Source organism: Peromyscus maniculatus, chromosome 8 (genome assembly GCF_049852395.1).
Source record: "Peromyscus maniculatus bairdii isolate BWxNUB_F1_BW_parent chromosome 8, HU_Pman_BW_mat_3.1, whole genome shotgun sequence".
Classification (NCBI taxonomy): Eukaryota; Metazoa; Chordata; class Mammalia; order Rodentia; family Cricetidae; genus Peromyscus; species Peromyscus maniculatus.
In genome coordinates this window covers 16,304,513-16,323,296 of record NC_134859.1, presented here as the reverse complement: position 1 = coordinate 16,323,296, position 18,784 = coordinate 16,304,513, and the positions used below count along the sequence as shown (strand labels likewise).

The 18,784-nt window shown below is 47.6% G+C and overlaps 2 protein-coding genes across 3 annotated transcripts in view; both read right to left on the bottom strand.

The window, feature by feature from the left end:
• Positions 1 to 4,480: 4,480 nt before the first annotated feature.
• Rpl26l1 (ribosomal protein L26 like 1) lies at positions 4,481 to 9,095 on the bottom strand. The gene is given in 7 exon segments (XM_076577800.1): positions 4,481 to 4,655; positions 4,658 to 4,789; positions 5,598 to 5,647; positions 5,650 to 5,737; positions 8,318 to 8,526; positions 8,570 to 8,758; positions 9,041 to 9,095. Coding segments are annotated over 7 exon segments (822 nt in total). The 3' UTR covers positions 4,481 to 4,556.
• A 6,026-nt stretch (positions 9,096 to 15,121) lies between these two features.
• Positions 15,122 to 18,784, bottom strand: part of Ergic1 (endoplasmic reticulum-golgi intermediate compartment 1) — a 103,319-nt gene continuing 99,656 nt past the window's right edge. For both annotated transcript variants that reach the window (XM_006978870.4, XM_076578073.1), the window contains exon 10: positions 15,122 to 17,006. In XM_006978870.4, coding sequence (XP_006978932.1) covers positions 16,899 to 17,006 — 108 coding nt within the window. In that variant the 3' untranslated portion in view covers positions 15,122 to 16,898. The remainder of the gene's footprint in view (positions 17,007 to 18,784) is intronic.

Genomic DNA, 18,784 nt, shown 5'->3' with positions numbered 1-18,784 from the left:
CTCACATATCACTTTTTGTTTCCTTAAAATCTGCTGTGATACATGCAGAGTATCCTAAGACCCCTTTGAAGCAATTGTTTACATTGTTGTCAAACAATCTCTAGGACTCATACTAGAGCCCAGGATAGACTCACTCTGGTGATCCCTCTGCGTTGCCCCTCGAGTGGTAGGATTACAGGCAAGTGCCCTGTGCTCTCTAGAAGTTTCTCATGGAAGTTAAACAACAGCCTCCCACCAGCCCTCCCACCTGGCAACCACTGTTCTACTTTCTGTCTCAGCAGGTTTGGCTGTTCTAGGAACCTCCTAAAAGAGGTTCACACAGCAGTTCACAGTGGGCTTATTTCACTAAGCGCAATATCTTCAAGGTTTATGTGTGTGTGTGTGTGTGTGTGTGTGTGTGTGTGTGTGTGTGTGTGAGAGAGAGAGAGAGAGAGAGAGAGAGAGAGAGAGAGAGAGAGAGAGAGAGAGTTTAACTATGTAGGCTAGGCTGCCCTAGAACTGCCTCAACTTGTGATTTTCCTGTCTCCAGCTCCTGGATGCTGGGACTACAAACAACTCTATTTTTAAGGCTAATATTGCATTGAATGTACATTGTTAAAACAGTCTGCTTGGCTGGGCAGTGGTGGCGTACACCTTTAATCCCAGCAATCCAGAAGCAGAGGCAATCAGATGTTCTACGCAAGCCTAGTCTACGAAGTAAGTTTTAGGACAGCCAGGGCTACACAGAGACACCCTGTCTCAAAAAAAAAAAAAAACCAACAACACAACAACAACAAAATAACTTATTGTATGTATATGTGTGCTTGCCTGTATGTATGTCTGTGCAACACATGTGTGCCTGATGCCCTTGGAGGTCAGAAGGGGATATTGGATACCCTGGAACTGGGGTAATGGATAGTTGTGAGCTGTTATGGGGGTTGCTGCGAACCAAACCTAGGCCCTCTGCAAGAGGAGCAGATGCTCTTAACAGCTGAGCCCTCCCTACAGCCCCTTCCCTCTGTGATGGGTATTTTAGACATGAAGTTTCATATTTTAAGTACGAATCCAATAAAATGGGCGGGGGGGGGGGGGGGGGGGGGAGAGACAGGCTTACAAAACATGTCCAAAAGACAACATAAGAGATAAGCCCCAAAACTAAAGTACAAGTGGTCCTTGTCTACATCTGCCCCCAAAGGCGGACCACACTGGGGCCTGAAGGGAGCGTTAATCTCCAGTCTCTTCAAGATCACACATTTTGGGTTTCTTCGTTTGTTTTGAGACAGGGTTTCTGTATATGGCCCTGGATGTCTTAGAACTGGCTCTGCAGACCAGGCTGGCCTCAAACTCACAGAGATCTGCCTGCCTCTGCCTCCCAAGTGCTGGGATTAAAGGTGTGGGTCACCATCGCCTGGCCTGTTTTCTTTTTTAAAATAATTTTTTAAAGACTTTTTTAAAAAAATGTGTATGTATATGTACCCGTGAGAGATTGATGTGTACCTCTGCAGAGGCCAGAGATCATCATAACTGATGTGGAGACAGTGTCCTCTGCAAGAGTCTCCAGTGCTCGTAACTGCTGAGCTAACTCTCCACCCTCCCTTCTGCTTTCTTTTTAAGGTGCTTTTTTTTTTTGTTGTTGTTGTTGTTTTGTTTGTTTTTTTTTTTTTAACAGTGAAGCCCAGGAGTCCTGCATGTCTGTCCTGCCTGCATCAAGGTTGCTCCTGCATCCCTTGGCAGCAACCTGTAGATTGTGGTTTTTCCAAAGGTCACAAATCATACCAAGAAGTTAGCCTACGGGCCTCCCAGGAAGCTGTGGTGGTTGGATAAGAATGGCTGCCATAGACTCCTATATTTGAATGCTTAGTTACCAGGGGACTGGCACTATTAAAAGGATTAGGAGGTGTGGCCTTGTTGGAGTAGGTGTGTCACTGGAGGTGGGCTTTGAGGTTTCAGAAGCCCAAGCCAGGTCCAATGTCTTTCACCCTTCCTTCGGCCTGTGGATCTGATTTAGAACTCCCAGCTACCTCTCCAGCGCCATGGCTGCCTGCATTCTGCCATGCCTCCCGCCATACTGATAATTTACTAGACCTCTGACACTGTAAGCCAGCGCCAGTTAAATGTTTTCCTTTATACGAGATGACATGGTCATGGTGACTCTTCACAGCAATAAACACTAAGACAAAGCCATAATGCCCATTGGCCTTTGAGACCCAGTTGGGGTCAGCTGCAGGTGCATGCCCATTGAGGAGCTGAATCCTGTTCTGGCTTCAGTGTGTCTTCTGGCCAGAAACCACATCTGGCCAGGTTAGGGTGGGGGATATGGAACAGGCTGGGTTCCGTGTGCTTGTGTGTGTGAATCTGTGATGGGGGAACACAGCCTCGTGTTACACTCCAGCCACCATACCCTCAGCAGCTGCAGCGGTGAACACCGTTGTTTCCTCTGTTTGCAGGCTGTGTGATGGTTCGTGTTGGCTGTCAGCCTGCCTGAATCTGGAATTAACTGAAAGACAGCTGGACACAGCAGGGAGGGCTTTTCTTGACCAGGTCATTCAAAGAGGGAGGACCCAGCATAAGAGAGTGGAACCCTTGAGTGGCAGTCCAGACATGAGGCCCAAGGGAAAAGCTTGTGGACTGAGCAGCTACTGGGTTCTTTGCTTCTGTGGTGTGAAGACAGCCACTGTTGGATGAACCCAGGCCATACTGTGTAAGCGATCTAATAAATGCCCTGCTCGTATATATTCATTCTGTAGGTTCTGTTCCTCTAGTGAACTCTTGCACAACTGTAAACTTAGTCTATATGACCTCTAACTTTCACTCAACTTCTGGACTCCTCAACTTGAGCTGATTGAGAATGAAGACAAACTTTGATAGACAGTATCAACCTGAGGCTGGAGAGCTGGCTCAGCACTGGAGAGCACTGGCTGCTCTTCCAGGGGACTCCAGTTTGATTCTCAGCACACACAGTGGCTCACAACCCTTTTAGGTTTTGTGCTGCCCTCTTCTGGCCTTAGGCACTGCATGCACATGGTGCACAGATCTGCAGGCAAAACACCTATACAAACATAGACAAATCTCAAAATACTCAAAATAACAAAACCCACACACACAGAACTGCCTAGTTAAGCTACTCATTATAGTCACTTGACTCCACTTAGCAGGTTACACCTCTGATGTGGTCAGCAACCACTTTGTAAGCTGGGTATGTATTCTACAGATACAAATCAAGTTTGTGTGGATTTAAGAATTGCTGAAGTTGATGTGAAACACACACATCACGCCCAGGAATGGGAGCACGAGGATGGAAACTAACAGAAACAAGCATGTGACGCCTACAGTCAGGCAGGGTTGGTGACCTGATACTTTAATTTTCACAGCCTTGAAGATGGGCACTGCCTGCCTATGACCCTGATGTTCTGGAGGCAAGAGGAACATGACTTCAAGGCCAGCCAGCTTGGGTTACATAGTGAGGTCTTACCGAAAAATGACAGTAATTGATTAAAAGTTAAAACAAGGAAGAACAGTTCTTGCTTCTGGTTGTTGTTGTAGCTTTTCATATAGGGAGAATGAGCAGGGAGTGGAGTTGGGTGGTACAGCATGTTTCTGACATATGTGTGGCCTTGTGTTCCATGTCAGCGTGCAAAGGAAAAAAGGCTGTTTAATCTATTCTAACCAAAGGCTGATTTCCCAGGGGTGGCGAGTATTCCAGCCTGAATCAATCTTGAAGTTTAATGGAGTCTAAAACCCACATGCCAGTGGGAGCCAGACAAGTAAAGGCAGCGGGCAGTTCAAGCCCGTGCAGGAGGGGAATGAGGATGCCAGGCAACCAGGCCTAACAGGCATTCATGGGACTTTCACATCAAAAATGCTAGAATTGGGTTAAAACCAAAAATATAAAGACAAACAAACTCAGAGTCAAATCTCAGCACAGATTGCTAGTTCCCGAGTTGGCTCCAGCGGAGGAACACTTCAATTAGATAACATACTAGGCCTTGGAAAAGGGAGCCTGGGCAAGGAGCTGCAAGAGACCTGGTTTATCTGGTTAAGAAGGGATCTAGGAGCTGAGTGGTGGTGGTGCACAGCTTTAATCCCAGTACTCAGGAGGCAGAGGCAGGCGGATCTCTGTGAGTCTGAGGCCAGCCTGGTCTACAGAGCGAGTTCCAGGGCAGCCAAGGATTATACAGAGAAACCCTGTCTTGAAAAACCAAAGGGTTGGGGGGAAAGAAGGGATCTGGGGAATGGCAGTGAGGAAGCCTGAGGACCATCGATGAGGCCTGGTGTGCAGGTGAACAGCAGTGCGAGCCCAGTGGGCTCTGAGGGTGCCAGTTGGTATCCTGATACCAATCAGACAACCCCCTGCCTCAGAAACCAGAGCCCCGCCCTTCTCCCTCCACAGGCACAAAGAGCAAGGCCTATCACTGCTACTGCGCTGCTCCACCTATAAACATCTGAGAGACTGACGGGGTGGATGAGAAGGCTTTCATTTATAAAATAATGCAAATGCCACTTGACATTAGAAAACAGCTCTAATTTTTATTCATAAATTATCAAAACTGCAAAAGGAGATTTACAAGAGTGACAGGTCAGTAGCAAAACAGGTGGACAATGAAACTCATCAGACGCACTTTGAAAAGTTTGAAGCAGACACCAGACAAGGCCTCTGCAGTCAGCCCTGGCTGCAGGCCAGGCTGTTCACTCCTGTATCCTCAGTGAGCTCCCTGCATTGGCCTTTCTCTTTCCTAAGTTGCCGAGACTTGGCTCTGCATTCAAGAATTTTTTCCCTGTCTTTGTCTGGTTCCAGCCTGGTGATAACCACCTGTTAAGAGACAAAACAGAGTTTTAGTGGAAGGAATTTATAATCTCCATAACCCCCCGACAGTGGAGCCCCCCTTAGGTTCCTCCTGCCAGCCAACCTCAGGACCTCAGATTCCCAGAGGCTCCTACAAGACATTTATGCCGTTTAGTAATGTATTGGTTATGGCTGAAAATTGTTCTTACATCCCTGGCTGGCAATATATACTGCTTAGAAAAAATCTGGATTCTCACCAGCTACTGGGTAATAATGCAGGAACTATGAAGACAGGACCCTAACTAACCACTCGGGGTTACGGATCTGAAACTCAGAGAAGCAAACCCCTCCAGCAGTGTAAAATCAAGTTCAAAGGCGAACCGCACAGCTTACCTGGGTGGGATGCCCAGGAAGAGGGCTTTGCCCTTTTCCCTCAGGACTTTTTCTAACGGACAAGTGATGCTTAGAACGCCTGAGCCCTCTTGCCAGCAGCTTGGGGATACAGCATGAAGAAGGGCAACACAGAGAGCCAGTGCTTCTCAACCTTCCTAATGCTGCGACCCTTTAATACAGTTCCTCATGCTGTGGTGACCCCCAACCATAAAGTGATTTGTTGGTACTTCATAACTGTAATTTTGGTACTGTTATGAATCATAATGTAAATATCTGATATGCAGGATACCTGCTTTATGACCCTGTTGCGACCCACAGGTTGAGAACCAATGCTCTAGATTCTTGTTGAGGCCACTAAGCCTGCCTGGCCTACCTCTAGGCCTCAACTACTGCCACCTACGCAGACAGTCGGGACATGCCAACGCTCAGCCAGGGAACCTACCTTGCTGGGGTGGATGCTCACGTGGACAGTTGTGCTGTTAGTCATCTCATCTGTCCCTGCTTGATGTAGCTGACATGCTGAGTTCTGTACACTTGGACTACCTTGCTGACCTGCTGACCTTTGGAGTGTCCTCAAACCACCTAGGACAGCACAGCACATGGGGGAAGCTGTCAGGAACACATGGGCTAAACATATAAACTTCGGAACGAAAACAGACTTGGCAGTCAGAGCTGGCTATTTTTGTGCTACATAATTGTCTTATGGCTGGTTGTGTGGAGATTCTTCACCTTTAACTATTTACCTAAGGAAGAAGAAAAATCTTCCTCAGCCAGGGATAGTCATTACAAAAGTAGTCTTGAGATTAACAAATATAGGGCAGGCAAGATGGCTCACCAAGTAAAGACCATCGCCACCAAGCCTGAGGACATGAGTTCGATTACCGGGACCCACAGAGGAGAGAGAATTCCCACAAGTTGTCGTCTGACCTCCACAAGTGCACTGTGGCACATAACACGAATAAGTGAATCAATAGACGTTTTCAAAAACAGGAGAATATAGTCATTCTCTAAATGAAGACAGAAGCCAGGGTTTTGCACATTGGGCAAGTTCTCCCACCAAGCCACATTCTAGCTTTCAACACCTGACAGAAAATGGTGTCAAGAAAACTGTATAGCTGGTTGGTGGTAGTAGTGGCGGCAGCGGCGGCAGCAGCAGAGCATGCACGCCTTTAATCCCACCATTTGGGAGGCAGAGGCAGGAGGATCTCTGAGTATGAGGCCAGCTCTACAGAGCAAGTTCCAGGACAGCCAGGTCTATACAGAGAAACCCTGCCTCAGAAAACAAAAAGAAAAGAAAAGAAAATTTCCAAAGACTATCATGCAACCATTTGAAACCCTCAATTTTAAAGCTACATTGTGGGCCTGGGGATGCAAGAGCACTTCCTAGTGTGTACAAGGCCCTGGGTTCAAACCTAGCACCACAAACACAAAACTAACCTGTGGCTGGGAGTGGAGTCAGTGGCGGAGGACAGGCTTAGTATGCACAGGCCTGGCACTACATAGGTCTAGCACAGTAACACCTGCCTGTAATTCCAGCACTCAGGAATCAAGGTCATCCTCCACTCCATGCTCTGTACCATTTAGCTTGAGTTTCAGTTTCTTCATGTCTAAAAGAAAACACAATCCACACCTCATACGTACTTTTAAAAACTCCTTTATCCTACCTATCCTATTCATCTAGTTCATATTTTTTTTCCTAGTCAACAACTATTAACTGAGCCCTGCTGGGAGCCAGGCTCTGGACCAAGAGACCAGGCAACAAGCAGGACCGCTCTCTGGTACATGGACCTTAAGTGTGAGGGGCCATAAGCAGCTCACAAGTAAATACACAAATGTCACTGCTGATCAGGAAAGGAGACAGGAGAAGTGACTCAACTGATAGAAACGGCTTTTGTCACAATAGGACGACAGTGTTGGGATTACAGGGAGATGACCCTGCTCCGTGAGGACTGCGAGGGTCACTAAGGAAAATCACAAGACATCTGGTGAGATGTGTCACCTACGGACATACAGAAGCTGAGAGGAAAATCAGATTTTAGAAGAAGTGGGAGTGTTAGGATCAAAACCGCTCTAGGGGTCTGAGCTTGTGTCCCAGTAGCAGAGTGCTTGCCTAGCAGGTTTAAGGCCCCCGGTTTGCTCCCTACCACCACAGTTAACCACCACAGTTAACCACCACCACCACAGTTAACCACCACCACCACCACCACAACCAACAAACCCCAGCCTTAGCTAAATAGTGACATCCTGTCTCAGATTAATTTCAAAAAGTGGGGAGTTGCTATCACAAAACACACACTGAAAGCTTGGAGAGAATACTAAACGGGAGGAATGTTAGACCAGACGCAGGCCTTGATGAACTCCAGGAGTTAGGTAGGGATCAGAGGGGGGAAAACAATCAGAAGAGGAATCTGGGAAGTTGCAAGCCACTGAAAGCATGAACTCAACTGTGGTGGTGCCACCTGTTTATAAATGTGGCCACTGTACTGAGCCACAGAGGTGCTCTCAGCTCAGAGCAGATTTTATAAGGCCGCAGGGGTGAAACTGGAGGCCATCCACAAGTGAATGGGAGCACAGTTGTAGGCAACTCTTTTGGGGAGGAGGGGGGACCACACAAGTCTCACCATGTAGTCCAGGCTTCCTCAGTCCTGTTCACAGCTAATGTTCAGAACAACGAATGCCTGCTAAGTGCATAGTACTCCTTCCAGCAACCAATCTAATCTCTGCCGATTTCATCCCCCACAGTCCGGTTACACCCTATGCTCCAGTCACTGGGAACACATGGTCTTTGATAGTTTTGCACCTCTGACTTGCTGCTACCAACTCATTTTCCCTGTCGCACCTAGTATCGTTACATGGTCGACTCTCTCAAATCCCTGTCCAATTCTGCTAAATTCATGAGATACTGTAGCACTTTCTCCTTCAAAGACTGGCTCAAGGAGCCATCATGGCTAGCTATACTTGGCAAACTACAGGTCAGTGGGCTAAATTGAGAAAGCAGATGTTTGCAGTCTCGGCATATTATTACTATTATCGAGGAACCAAATGCACTGAAGTGGCCTTGCTGAGGTCTTGGGGTACATGACTACTGCGGGATTTCATGCTAAGGGGGTAACTGAGCCATGCGCCCCTGGGTAACTAGAACCCGAGGACTCCTGGATGTACCTGGATCTCATCGTCCTTGAGGATGGGCAGGGAGCGGACGTTGTACTTCTGCCGCAGTTCCTTGGACAGCCGGGAAGACATGGTCTTCCGGAGCACGTGAGAGGGGACATTGAAGTGGCTTTTGAGGCTTATGCTGCGGTCCGAGGTCTCCAAGAGGTGGAACTTCCCGGGGATCGCCTGGTAAGAGCACAGGATGTAGGGTAGAGCCAGTTATCTATCCAAGAAGGGGTCGTGGGAAAACCACTCTCCCACCAGTTCCGGCTCCGGTGCAGTGCGCGCAGGGCCGGATATGACGTTTCCCCGCGGCGCAGTCGCAGAAGGTATGCGAGGCTCCGCTTCCTGCTGCAGGAAAACGGGACAGCGCCCCCTGCGGCTGGAGTCGGGTCTCGGCGTTGGTCCCGCCCAGCAGCAGTAGAGCGGGCAGGGCAGCAGACTCGAACCCTTAAGTCTTAGGGCCTAAGAGGTGGGACCGCTTTGTAGGGCTTGCAACAGAAACTCATCGATGCTTCTCTGGCTTCAGTTTCCGGTTTTGTACTGGGGACCGAATCCAGGCTTTTAGGACCTTTTCTAGCCTGGCCTGGTGTCTCATTCCTATCATTCCAGTACTGGAGGGGAGTTGCCCAGGGGATCAAAAGTTCAGAGCTAGCCTAGACTATATGAGACCCTCTCTCAAAAACAAAAGAAACAGGACCTATTCTTTTGGGTAGACAGACAGGCATTAGCCGACTCGGAGGCCACTGAGGATGGGCTTTCCTTTCAGATCAGCTCGGCCTGCCATATCTTGTTTCCTTCGTAACACACTAATTTTAAGGAAGGGAAGCACCACAAATTGCCCCTCAAGGTTTGCCCGCTAAAATGTCGACCTTGGTTGCCATGATAGTTCTTACCCCCCCCCCATACCCTACAAGATGCTTTCAGGCCTCCCCTGCCCAGCCTGTCTATATTCTTGGACTCTTTCTTGGATTCTTCTGTCTATTTCCTCCTGGTAGCAGCTGAGATTACAGCTTGCCTGCCCTGTTAGTTTCCCTAAAATTCCCATGCGATGGTTCTCAAAACTTCATTCTGAGTCCATTTTTTTTAATTATTTTTTTTTATCAGTAAGACTAAAACCCACTCCCTATTTCCCAATAACGCTTCTATCACTGAGCCATATGCAGCCCCAATTCCATGTCCTTTTAGTTTCTCACCATTCTCAAACACTCCACCCTCACCCCCATTGCCCTCAACAAAGGAGTCTGTAGAAGTGATTCATTAAGTTTACCATATGAGAGAAGCCACGAGGCACAACAAAACCCACTATAAGAGTTTAAGGGAAGGGAATAGAAAAGATGTGCATAGGCCTATGGAATGAGTGTGGAGGAAAAGAGAGAAGGAATAGGTGGATCCCACTTTTATAGCCCCCCCCCCACACACACACACCACATGTGCATATGGGCTTACAGCTAAGTCGTGCATGTGCTGGGGGAGTGGCTAGGAATACTAACAGAAGTCACATGGGTGTGTACTGCACAGTTGTTCTCAGCATCCTGGTTACAGCACCTCCTTCCATGGATATTCCAGCCCATTCCATCATAATGCTTGCTATACCCCATGAATGTCCTCCGGCAACTTAATCGTGTCTGGATATAACATCTAGTACAAAGTAAAGGCTATATGAATTCTTATACTGTATCGCTTAGGAAATGAAAAAGAAAAATCTGTACATGTTCAATATAGATGAACATTTTTTTTTGTCTAAATATTTTCTGCCTGTGTCTGGCTCAATTTGTGTGAACTCTGCCCATGTGGCAGACTGATTGTACATTGTTCACATTCTTTAAACACCATGACACACCATTCAAAAGCCATCTGACTGGCTTCTTCAGAATTACTAAGCTCAAAATGTGAAATTTTGGGCCCTACGACAATTCTATAAAAACACATGGTGGGGGCTGGAGAGATGGCTCAGCAGTTAAGAGCACTGGTTGTTCTTCCAGAGGTCCCGAGTTCAGTTCCCAGCAACCACATAGATGGCTCACAACCATCTACAGTGGGATCTGATGCCCTTTTCTGGCCTACAGGCATACACGTAGAGCCACTCATATATAAAAAATATAAATTTTAAAAATTTAAAAAATCACATGATAGCCGGGCGGTGGTGGCGCACGCCTTTAATCCCAGCACTCGGGAGGCAGAGCCAGGCGGATCTCTGTGAGTTTGAGGCCAGCCTGGGCTACCAAGTGAGTCCCAGGAAAGGCGCAACGCTACACAGAGAAACCCTGTCTCGAAAAACCAAAAAAAAAAAAAAAAAAAAAAAAATCACATGATGAGCTGGGCAGTGGTGGTGAACACCTTTAATCCCAACACCTGAGAGGCAAAGGCAGGCGGATCTCTGTGAGTTTGAGGTCAGCCTAGTTACAGTGGGAGTTCTAGGACAGCCAGGGCTACACAGAGAAACCCTGTCTCAAAAAACAAAAACAAAACAAACACACAAAAAACCCACATGGTGGAAGGTCAGAGTTATATCTGAATTGATTTAAATTAAACTAGAATTTAATTTGTTGGTGCTGGGGATTGAGTCCAGTAACTCAACACGTTAAACACACACTCTACGCTGACTTACACTCGCCTGTCCTTCAAATCTGAACTTTTAAAGCATTCTCTCACCTTCCAAAGGTTTTTGAGGAGTAGCAATGTTGTTGTTTTGTTTGTTTGTTACACACACACACACACACACCTGTGATTTGTTTATCTCTTGGATCACAGAGTCATAGCTGGTCCCAAGTGTGTCTTTCGTGCTGGATCTGGGAACTGCCTGCTTTATAGTTTTAATTTTCTGATCTGTAGAATGAGAATGCGAGAATTCAATGGGTTTCCTCGAGTGTTCAGAACAGCGCCTGGCACAAAGCAGGTATCAGTCTTCCTAAGAAGAGCAGATGTGTGGGGCTCCCTCAGAATAATCGAAAGACAGCCTTTGCATTTGCTCTAGTCTTCACATTTAGACTTTGCATGCTGGGGACTGGCGCTCTAATAGTGAGCTGTATCTTTGTCGTCTAACACTTCGCTATATAGAGCTCACAAGAGTCCTAAAATCAATCTCAGTGATGCAAACTGTCAGCTTTCTGAGTGATGAAAACATGTGTGATGCAACACGCTGGCCAGAGTGTGAAGTGTGCATCCTTTACTTTTTTTAACTGCTTGAGAGAGCTTTGGGAAAGATCCAGCTCACCATAGTGAAAGTCCGTCGCCCCGCCCACCTCCGAGTCCTAGACCGGCCCCTCCCCGGCCAAGTAACGAGCTTGGCTCCACCTCTGTTGGAAGATTGCTGGTAGCGCGGGCGCCACCTGCAGGTTCGTCAGATTAAGACACGCTGCTCATCCTATGGGCATGAAGTCTTGGCCCTGGCTGTGCCATAGTCTGAGAAGGAAGCACCTGCCCTGTGAAGGCCCCCCTCCCTGAGCACTGTAGCGGCCGGCGAGGAGGGAAGGAAAAGGCTTCCAGCTCCCGCTGTTTTCGAGTTAGAAGACCGAAGTGCTTATTTTGTGTAAAGTATTATTCATTTATCATCTCTAGCCCTCCCATTCATCCATTCACTGTACATTTGCTGAACACCTACTTTGTGCCAGATGCTGGCTATGAGGTTGCAATGTTCACTTAACAGAGGCAGACTCTAAGATGCAGAAAGGATGTCTTGCCTGATGCCGAAAAGTCACCTTCAGGCTGATCCTGTGCACATTCCTAGCTTATTAGAGTTGGTTATGGAAGTCCAACACCAGTATTACTGGACCTTTGGCTATTGCAGGGTCCTGTTTAGGACTTTATTTCAGAGGCCCCTGCAATCAGTGTTGGAAATTTTTGGAGGAAGGCTCCACTTGGGCAAAGTATGCTACTGCAGTAAAAGATGTAGAGACCATAGTGACTTCAATGCCATCCATTGTCACTGTGTCTGGGTTGCCAGGGTTTGGGAAAGGGTCATCAGTGACCTCAAACGAGTACTGTGATTAATGGTGTGTGCCACCATGTCCAGTGTCTGTCAGTCACTTTCAGTGGAAACACAGGGGCAGGTGCCAGCATGACTGTGCCCACAAAGGGTCAGAGGTCGTCTTCATAGCAATCATGGAAGTTAGCTCATTCATTCACTGGCTCCCTTTTCATTCTTCTGCACACTGAGGTCATTCCCCACACATTTCCTCAAATGTTCATTCACTTATTGATTTATCTGGCACCTACACGAAGCCATGTACAGAGCAATGATGGGAGATGTGGGGAGCACTTTAACTGTTATAATCTCAGTCTCTCACAGGTTGAGCTAAAGCAGTGGTTCTCAACCTGTGGGTCATGACCCCTTTGGCAAATTTCTCTCTCTCAAAAATATTTACAGAGACAGGCGGTGGTGGCATATGCCTTTAATCCCAGCACTTGGGAGGCAAAGCCAGGCAGATCTCTGTGAGTTTGAGGCCAGCCTGGTGTACAAAGCAAGATCCAGGACAGGCACTAAAGCTACACAGAGAAACCCTGTCTTGAAAAACCAAAAAAGGGGTTACGGATTTAGCTCAGTGGTAGAGTGCTTGCTTAGCAAGTGCAAGGCCCTAGGTTCAGTCCTCAGCTCCGAATTTAAAAAAAAAAAATTTACATTATGATTCCTAACAGTAGCAAAATTACAGTTAAGAAGTAGCAATGAAAATAACTTCATGGTTGGAGTCAGCACAATATGAGTAACTGTATTATAGGGTCGCAGCATTAGGAAAGTAGAGAATCACTGCTTTAAAAGGAAAAAAAGACAAAAGGGAAATACAGCAGACTCTCCCGCTCTGATCCTCCTCCTCCATTTCCGGCTTTCCCTTTTGACACAGCTCTGATGATCTTGGGGCTGAGGCGGACTCCTGTGTTTCTTCATAACCCTGTACTCAGGCAGGTCTGAGTTGGAATTTCAACTGGACCACCTGCTAGCTGCGTGACCGGGATGCAATTACGCCTGCTTCTTCCTGGCATGCTGAGAATGCCCAATCCTCCCAATGATGGGTTAGAATAAAATGCATGACCTCATCAGCAAAGCACTGGCAGGAAACAGCTGTGGGGAGGACAGGGGTCTTCAGAGAATGTTCTTTTTTACAACTATCCCCCTTACATTTGCACGCTACCATATATATCTTCAGGTAATGAACCTTCTAGAAGTGCACACCAGGCTTCTTTGATTGTTGTCTTGGTGCTGGGGGAGTAAGCCTAGGGCCTCTAACACTGAGCTACACCTCCAGCCCCGAAACCAGTTTTAAAATAATGTAAACTTTATTTATTATTATGTGTGTGTGTGCGAGGGTGGGGTGGGCATCACGTGCCATGGCATGCATGTAGAAGCCAAAGGACAAACTTTGTGAAGACTGTTCTCCCCTTCTATCTTTACATGTTTTCTGGGACTGCACGCAGGTCATCAGGTACCTACTGAGCTAGCTTGTTGGCTCTTACAATATGTTTTTCAATTACACTCATTTACTTGTGTGTGCACACACACTCATGCAGGATGTCCCGTGATACATGAGGAGCTAATTTTCCTTCCATTGTGTAGGTCATCGGGCTTGGGAGGAAGCTTCTTTACCTGTCAAGCCATCCCCCACCCCTAAAGTTTTTTCTTAAAAAGGAACTGAAAATTCTAATGGCCTGCCATTGTTTCTAGCAAATAAGAACACCTTACTGTGATATGAAGGAATAAAACCTAACTGTCCCTCCTTATTCTGAGCCCCAACACCTTACTGTGATATGAAGGAATAAAACCTAACTGTCCCTCCTTATTCTGAGCCCCAACACCTTACTGTGATATGAAGGAATAAAACCTAACTGTCCCTCCTTATTCTGAGCCCCATTGCCACATTCCACTTCTTCCCAGGCTTCTGCCATGATGTGCCACCCACTGCTCAAGCACTTGAATTTTCCCTTGTGATGCACCTCCACCATGGCCTATGATTCAGCTCTCTATGGGTCTACTCTGTACCCCTCATCTACATTTGGGTAGAGATCATCAAAAAGGAGAAATCATAAAAATAGCAACTTATCCCTCAATGTTGCATGTCAACTTCAGAAACCTCTGCCAATCTATTAATCCTGTAACCAGGAATCCATGGAGGAAGACAGTCCACTTCGTGTTCTGCTTCCCAGACATGTGGCACCCCCAGGTGGGTCTCCCAAAATTTCTGGTAATGCTAGTGCTTGAGAAAGAACAGGAAATGACTCTTCTTTCGTTCTTTCTTTTTTTTTTTTTTTATCACTTTAGCAAAACTAGGGGCCTTATGGGTGAGTGGACTGGCAGTCTGCATGGTCTGCATCACCTATGGGCCCTCAGTAACATCAAAATCCCTTTTTCCCAGGATAATCCCTTCCTAAGGTGCCCATAGTTAAAAAGCTCTCTTTCTAGAAGCTTCCATAACCCTCTACAGACACAATCTAGTTGGGATAAAGCCAACTAGAATACTGAAGGTCAATGGTTTGTAACTGTTCTGTATCCTGCAAGATTCTCTTGGTACTCAAGAGATCTTTTCTTCAGCATTTTCTTCTTCTTCTCCTCATCCTCTTCTTTTTATTTATTTATTTATATTTATATTTTATTTTGAGACAGGGTTTCTCCATACAGTCATGGCTGTCCTGGAACTTGTTCTGTAGACCAGGCTGGCCTTGAACTCAGAGATCCACCTGCCTCTGCCTCCCCAGTGCTGGGACCACTGCCTATTTGTCTTTAGCATTTTAAACCTCTGTCCTGTAGAATTAAATTTTACTCTCAGTCCCACCCTAGCCTCTCGGCCATCCAGCCACAACCCAGGCAGAGCCACAGCAATATTTCTGAAAAGCAGCCTTTTAATAATCTATTTGAACCCAGTGAGTGGGAAAGAATCAAAACATATGTCCCTCTGAGAATACCTTTACAAGAATAACAGGCCAGAGGCGTCTCTTCCATGGGAAACCGACATCCCCTGTGTCCTCACAAAAGTGGGATTTCAACTCATATGCATGCCACATATTTTCCCGCCCTGTCCCACCCTGCCCCACCCTCCACAGGTGACAGATTTACACACCAAAGGGACTGGTTTCTGTAACTGGGGAACAGAATGTTTAAAAAAAGAAAAGAAATCCATCCAAGTGGCCAGATACCAGAAATAAATCAGGGTCGGTTTACATACACAACAACAGTCAACTCATAGAAAAAGGGAACTTTTTCGAATTGGAATTCAGAGGCAAAAATTACAAATGGCAGAGAATCCAGCTACCCATAAGAGATTACTTAAGATAAACAAAACAAAAAAAACTTCCTACTGGAGGCTCCCCTTCATTACAAAAGTATGCAAGCAGTCTCTTATAAATGCAGCCCAGGCACGCGACTCTCTCTGGACGTGAGAGCATAGCTAAAATTCTCCGCATGGAATTCATGCCTGGACCACTGCCCCTCCCTTTAGGACAAAAAGAGGAGGATGAGAGGGTAACAGGGAAGGGATCCACCTCAGGGGGAAGTGGAGGAGACACTGGAGCCCCCCAGGGGCTGGAAACGAATTGGTGTGTGCTCAGCTAATAGGGGATCTCAATGGCAAGTGGGTCCCAAATGCTGGGCACCCTTGGGGGCCTACAAGGTAGAGGTGCAAAGAGAAGAAGCTGGTCTGCTTCGTTCCCCCAGCTAAGGCCTTGGGACCAGAGGTGGATGTCAAGACAAGATCAGTGGTGGTTTGCAGGGAAGGCTGCTTCTGGATTGGACAGACGTGCACAGACTGTGTGCCTTATGTGGTCCTCCACGGATAACCTTCCAGTCACATGGCCCGAACCCTTGGCACTGCAGAATGTAACGGTGTATGTCAGGGGAACTTCGCAGTGGGAACCAGCCCCGTCACCAAGAAATGCTATTGCCACATAGCACAGCGGCTGAGGCACATTGGTGGGGATTCAGAAGAGCAAAGACGAGAGAGGAAGGGGCACCCGTGAGCCGCCTCAGGACTGGTGGGCAAATCCGAGTCTCCACCATTCTGCCAAACAATTGGGCATCTTTCTAGAAGGAGGCAGGGGTGGAGCAAGGGATAATACCTGGGCTCTAGGTTGGGCATGAAGCCATGGGGCAGAAGCAAGTTCCAGCCACAGTGCCGTGTCTAGGGGCTTGCCTGCCAAGTACCATTCCAGGTTGAAAGCGCCAGGCAGCAGTACCTTTGGGCAACCTGGTCCTAAGGCTGAGAGCTCAGGCTGGCTGCTAGGGGAGAAATCGTGCTGTTAGTGTGTCCAAATGGTGGGGCTTGAAGATTGTCAAAACCCGGCTGAGAGCTGTTCTGTGAGGACTCTGGGCTATTCCCTACCAGAGAAAAGACTACAGCCTTCCCACGAGGGGTCACTAGCATCCCTGGAGTACCTCTCCATGCCTCACTCTGGTCTTGGGGCTCTGTAGGGAAAGGAACACCAAGACTCCAGGCAGTGTAAATTTATCTAAAACATGGGGAAAGAGGTAGCTGCAGAACCTTGTGCCACCCATCACCACCCCCCTCCTCCCACACACACTGGGCCAAAGAAGGCAGAAGGAGAGAGGGCGCTGGAGGTGGACTAGCAGGGTCACTGGTCCTCAGTCGCTGGGCCGGGCAGGATGTCAGTGAATTTTGCCTAGCTGGATCTTCTTCCACGCTTCGGAGGCTGTGAAGATGCAGGAGTCCAGAATGCCAGCGACAGTGAAGGTCCCACCAATGATGGCACAGATCTGTAAGAGGGAAGAGAAGGGAGTGTGTCAGAGATCAGGGCCGAAGAGGCACCAGGCTGGCCCTCTCCTGCATCACAAGAGGGTGAGCTCACTCATGAGGACACAGTTCCCATGATACCCATTTTGTTTGCCATCTTGTCACCAACAGTAGTCAGGGCTCAAAGAAAACCACTTATCACCTGTATCGGTTCCTTTAGTTCCCAGATGAACTCTCTGAATGAGGAAGGGATTTATTAACCCATTTCATAGATGAGGAAAGTGAGCCTTGCCTGGGTCACTTCCCAAAGTTCACCAAGTAAACACCTGTGATTTGAACTCAGGTCTGTCTTGACCTTGGTGCCTTGTAGTATTAACCTCCACTGTAGGTTTCTCAACTACATATGATCCTATTTTCAGATAAATGATGGAGGGTCTGAAATGTGATGCCTCTAACCCCAGGTCTTATAATATGCAGGTCACCTGGGACTGGAGTCTGGGCCTGACAGATCCATGGTGTCGGCCTGTGACTGACTCGGAAAAATGGCCAGAATGCTTAGGATTGGAAACATTCCTACTCTTTGGAGCTGGCCTTCCTTGAGCAGCCAGGAAGTAAGCAAACCCACTCCAAAGAGCAAGGTCACAACCACAGAAAGTACCACCAAAGAGGCTCCTGGTGGCATGCCTGACACTGGAGTCCAGACAGTTCTTCACCCTAGCGGGTTGTCCCGTGCACTGGCGGGTGTCCGAGCTGTCCCCTTCCTCCTGCTGTCACTAAACATTGCTCAGTGTCGCCTGGAGGTGAAAACTGCCATTGCTGAGGATGGCTGTAGGAGGACCAATGTGGCTGTCCATCTGTGAGCTGCACACACACACACACACACACACACACACACACACACACACACACACACACACACGAGAGACAGGGTCTCTCTACATAGCTCTGGCTGTCCTGGAACTCACTATGTTGACCAGGCTGGCCTCAAACTCACAGAAATCCCCTGCTTCTGCTTCTCCACCGTTAAGATTAAAGGCATGAGCCACCATGCCCAGCCCCCTAAGTATATTTTTGATTTTGCTATTTTCAGCTTATGATGAAAATGTGGAAGGCAAGTCCAACATACATGGAGGAGCATCTGTACTAACAAGTTGTCAAAACTCATTTGCAACTTAACCTGACTTAGGCTTTACACACACACACACACACACACACACACACACACACACACACACACAATTTATTTAGGTTTTTTTTTTTTTTTGAGACATGGTTTCTCTGCATAGCCCTGGCTCTCCTGGAACTCAGTATGTAGATTAAGCTGGCTTCAAACTCACAGAGATCTGCCTGCTTCTGCCTCCCAGGTGCTGGGATTAAAGGTACACAGGCTTTTTAATGTTGATTACTATTCTTACACTAAAGCACAGCTCTGGATTTGCATCTGTGGACAGACATCCACTGAAATGTAACTGTCATAGGACTCTGGGTGGCAGTGGTGCATTCGTGGACCATTTGATGCGAAGAGGTGGGAAGGCAGAAGCCAGTGAGGGTGAGAGAAGCGCACAGCACATTGGCATTTATCTTTCATACGGTGTTTTCCTGAGACGGCTAAGCAGAGGTGTGCGAGGTTTAAGACAGAGCAGGTCTGTGTGGATGGCCTGTAAGGAGAGCGGCTGGCATTCCAGTAATAACAGCCCGAGAAACCCGAGCAGCCCCCCAGGGAGCTGGGAGGATGGGGACGCTGGGAGGATTATGATGAAGTGTTTTAACCAGGCCAGGCCCCTCCCCACCAGCCTCAGTG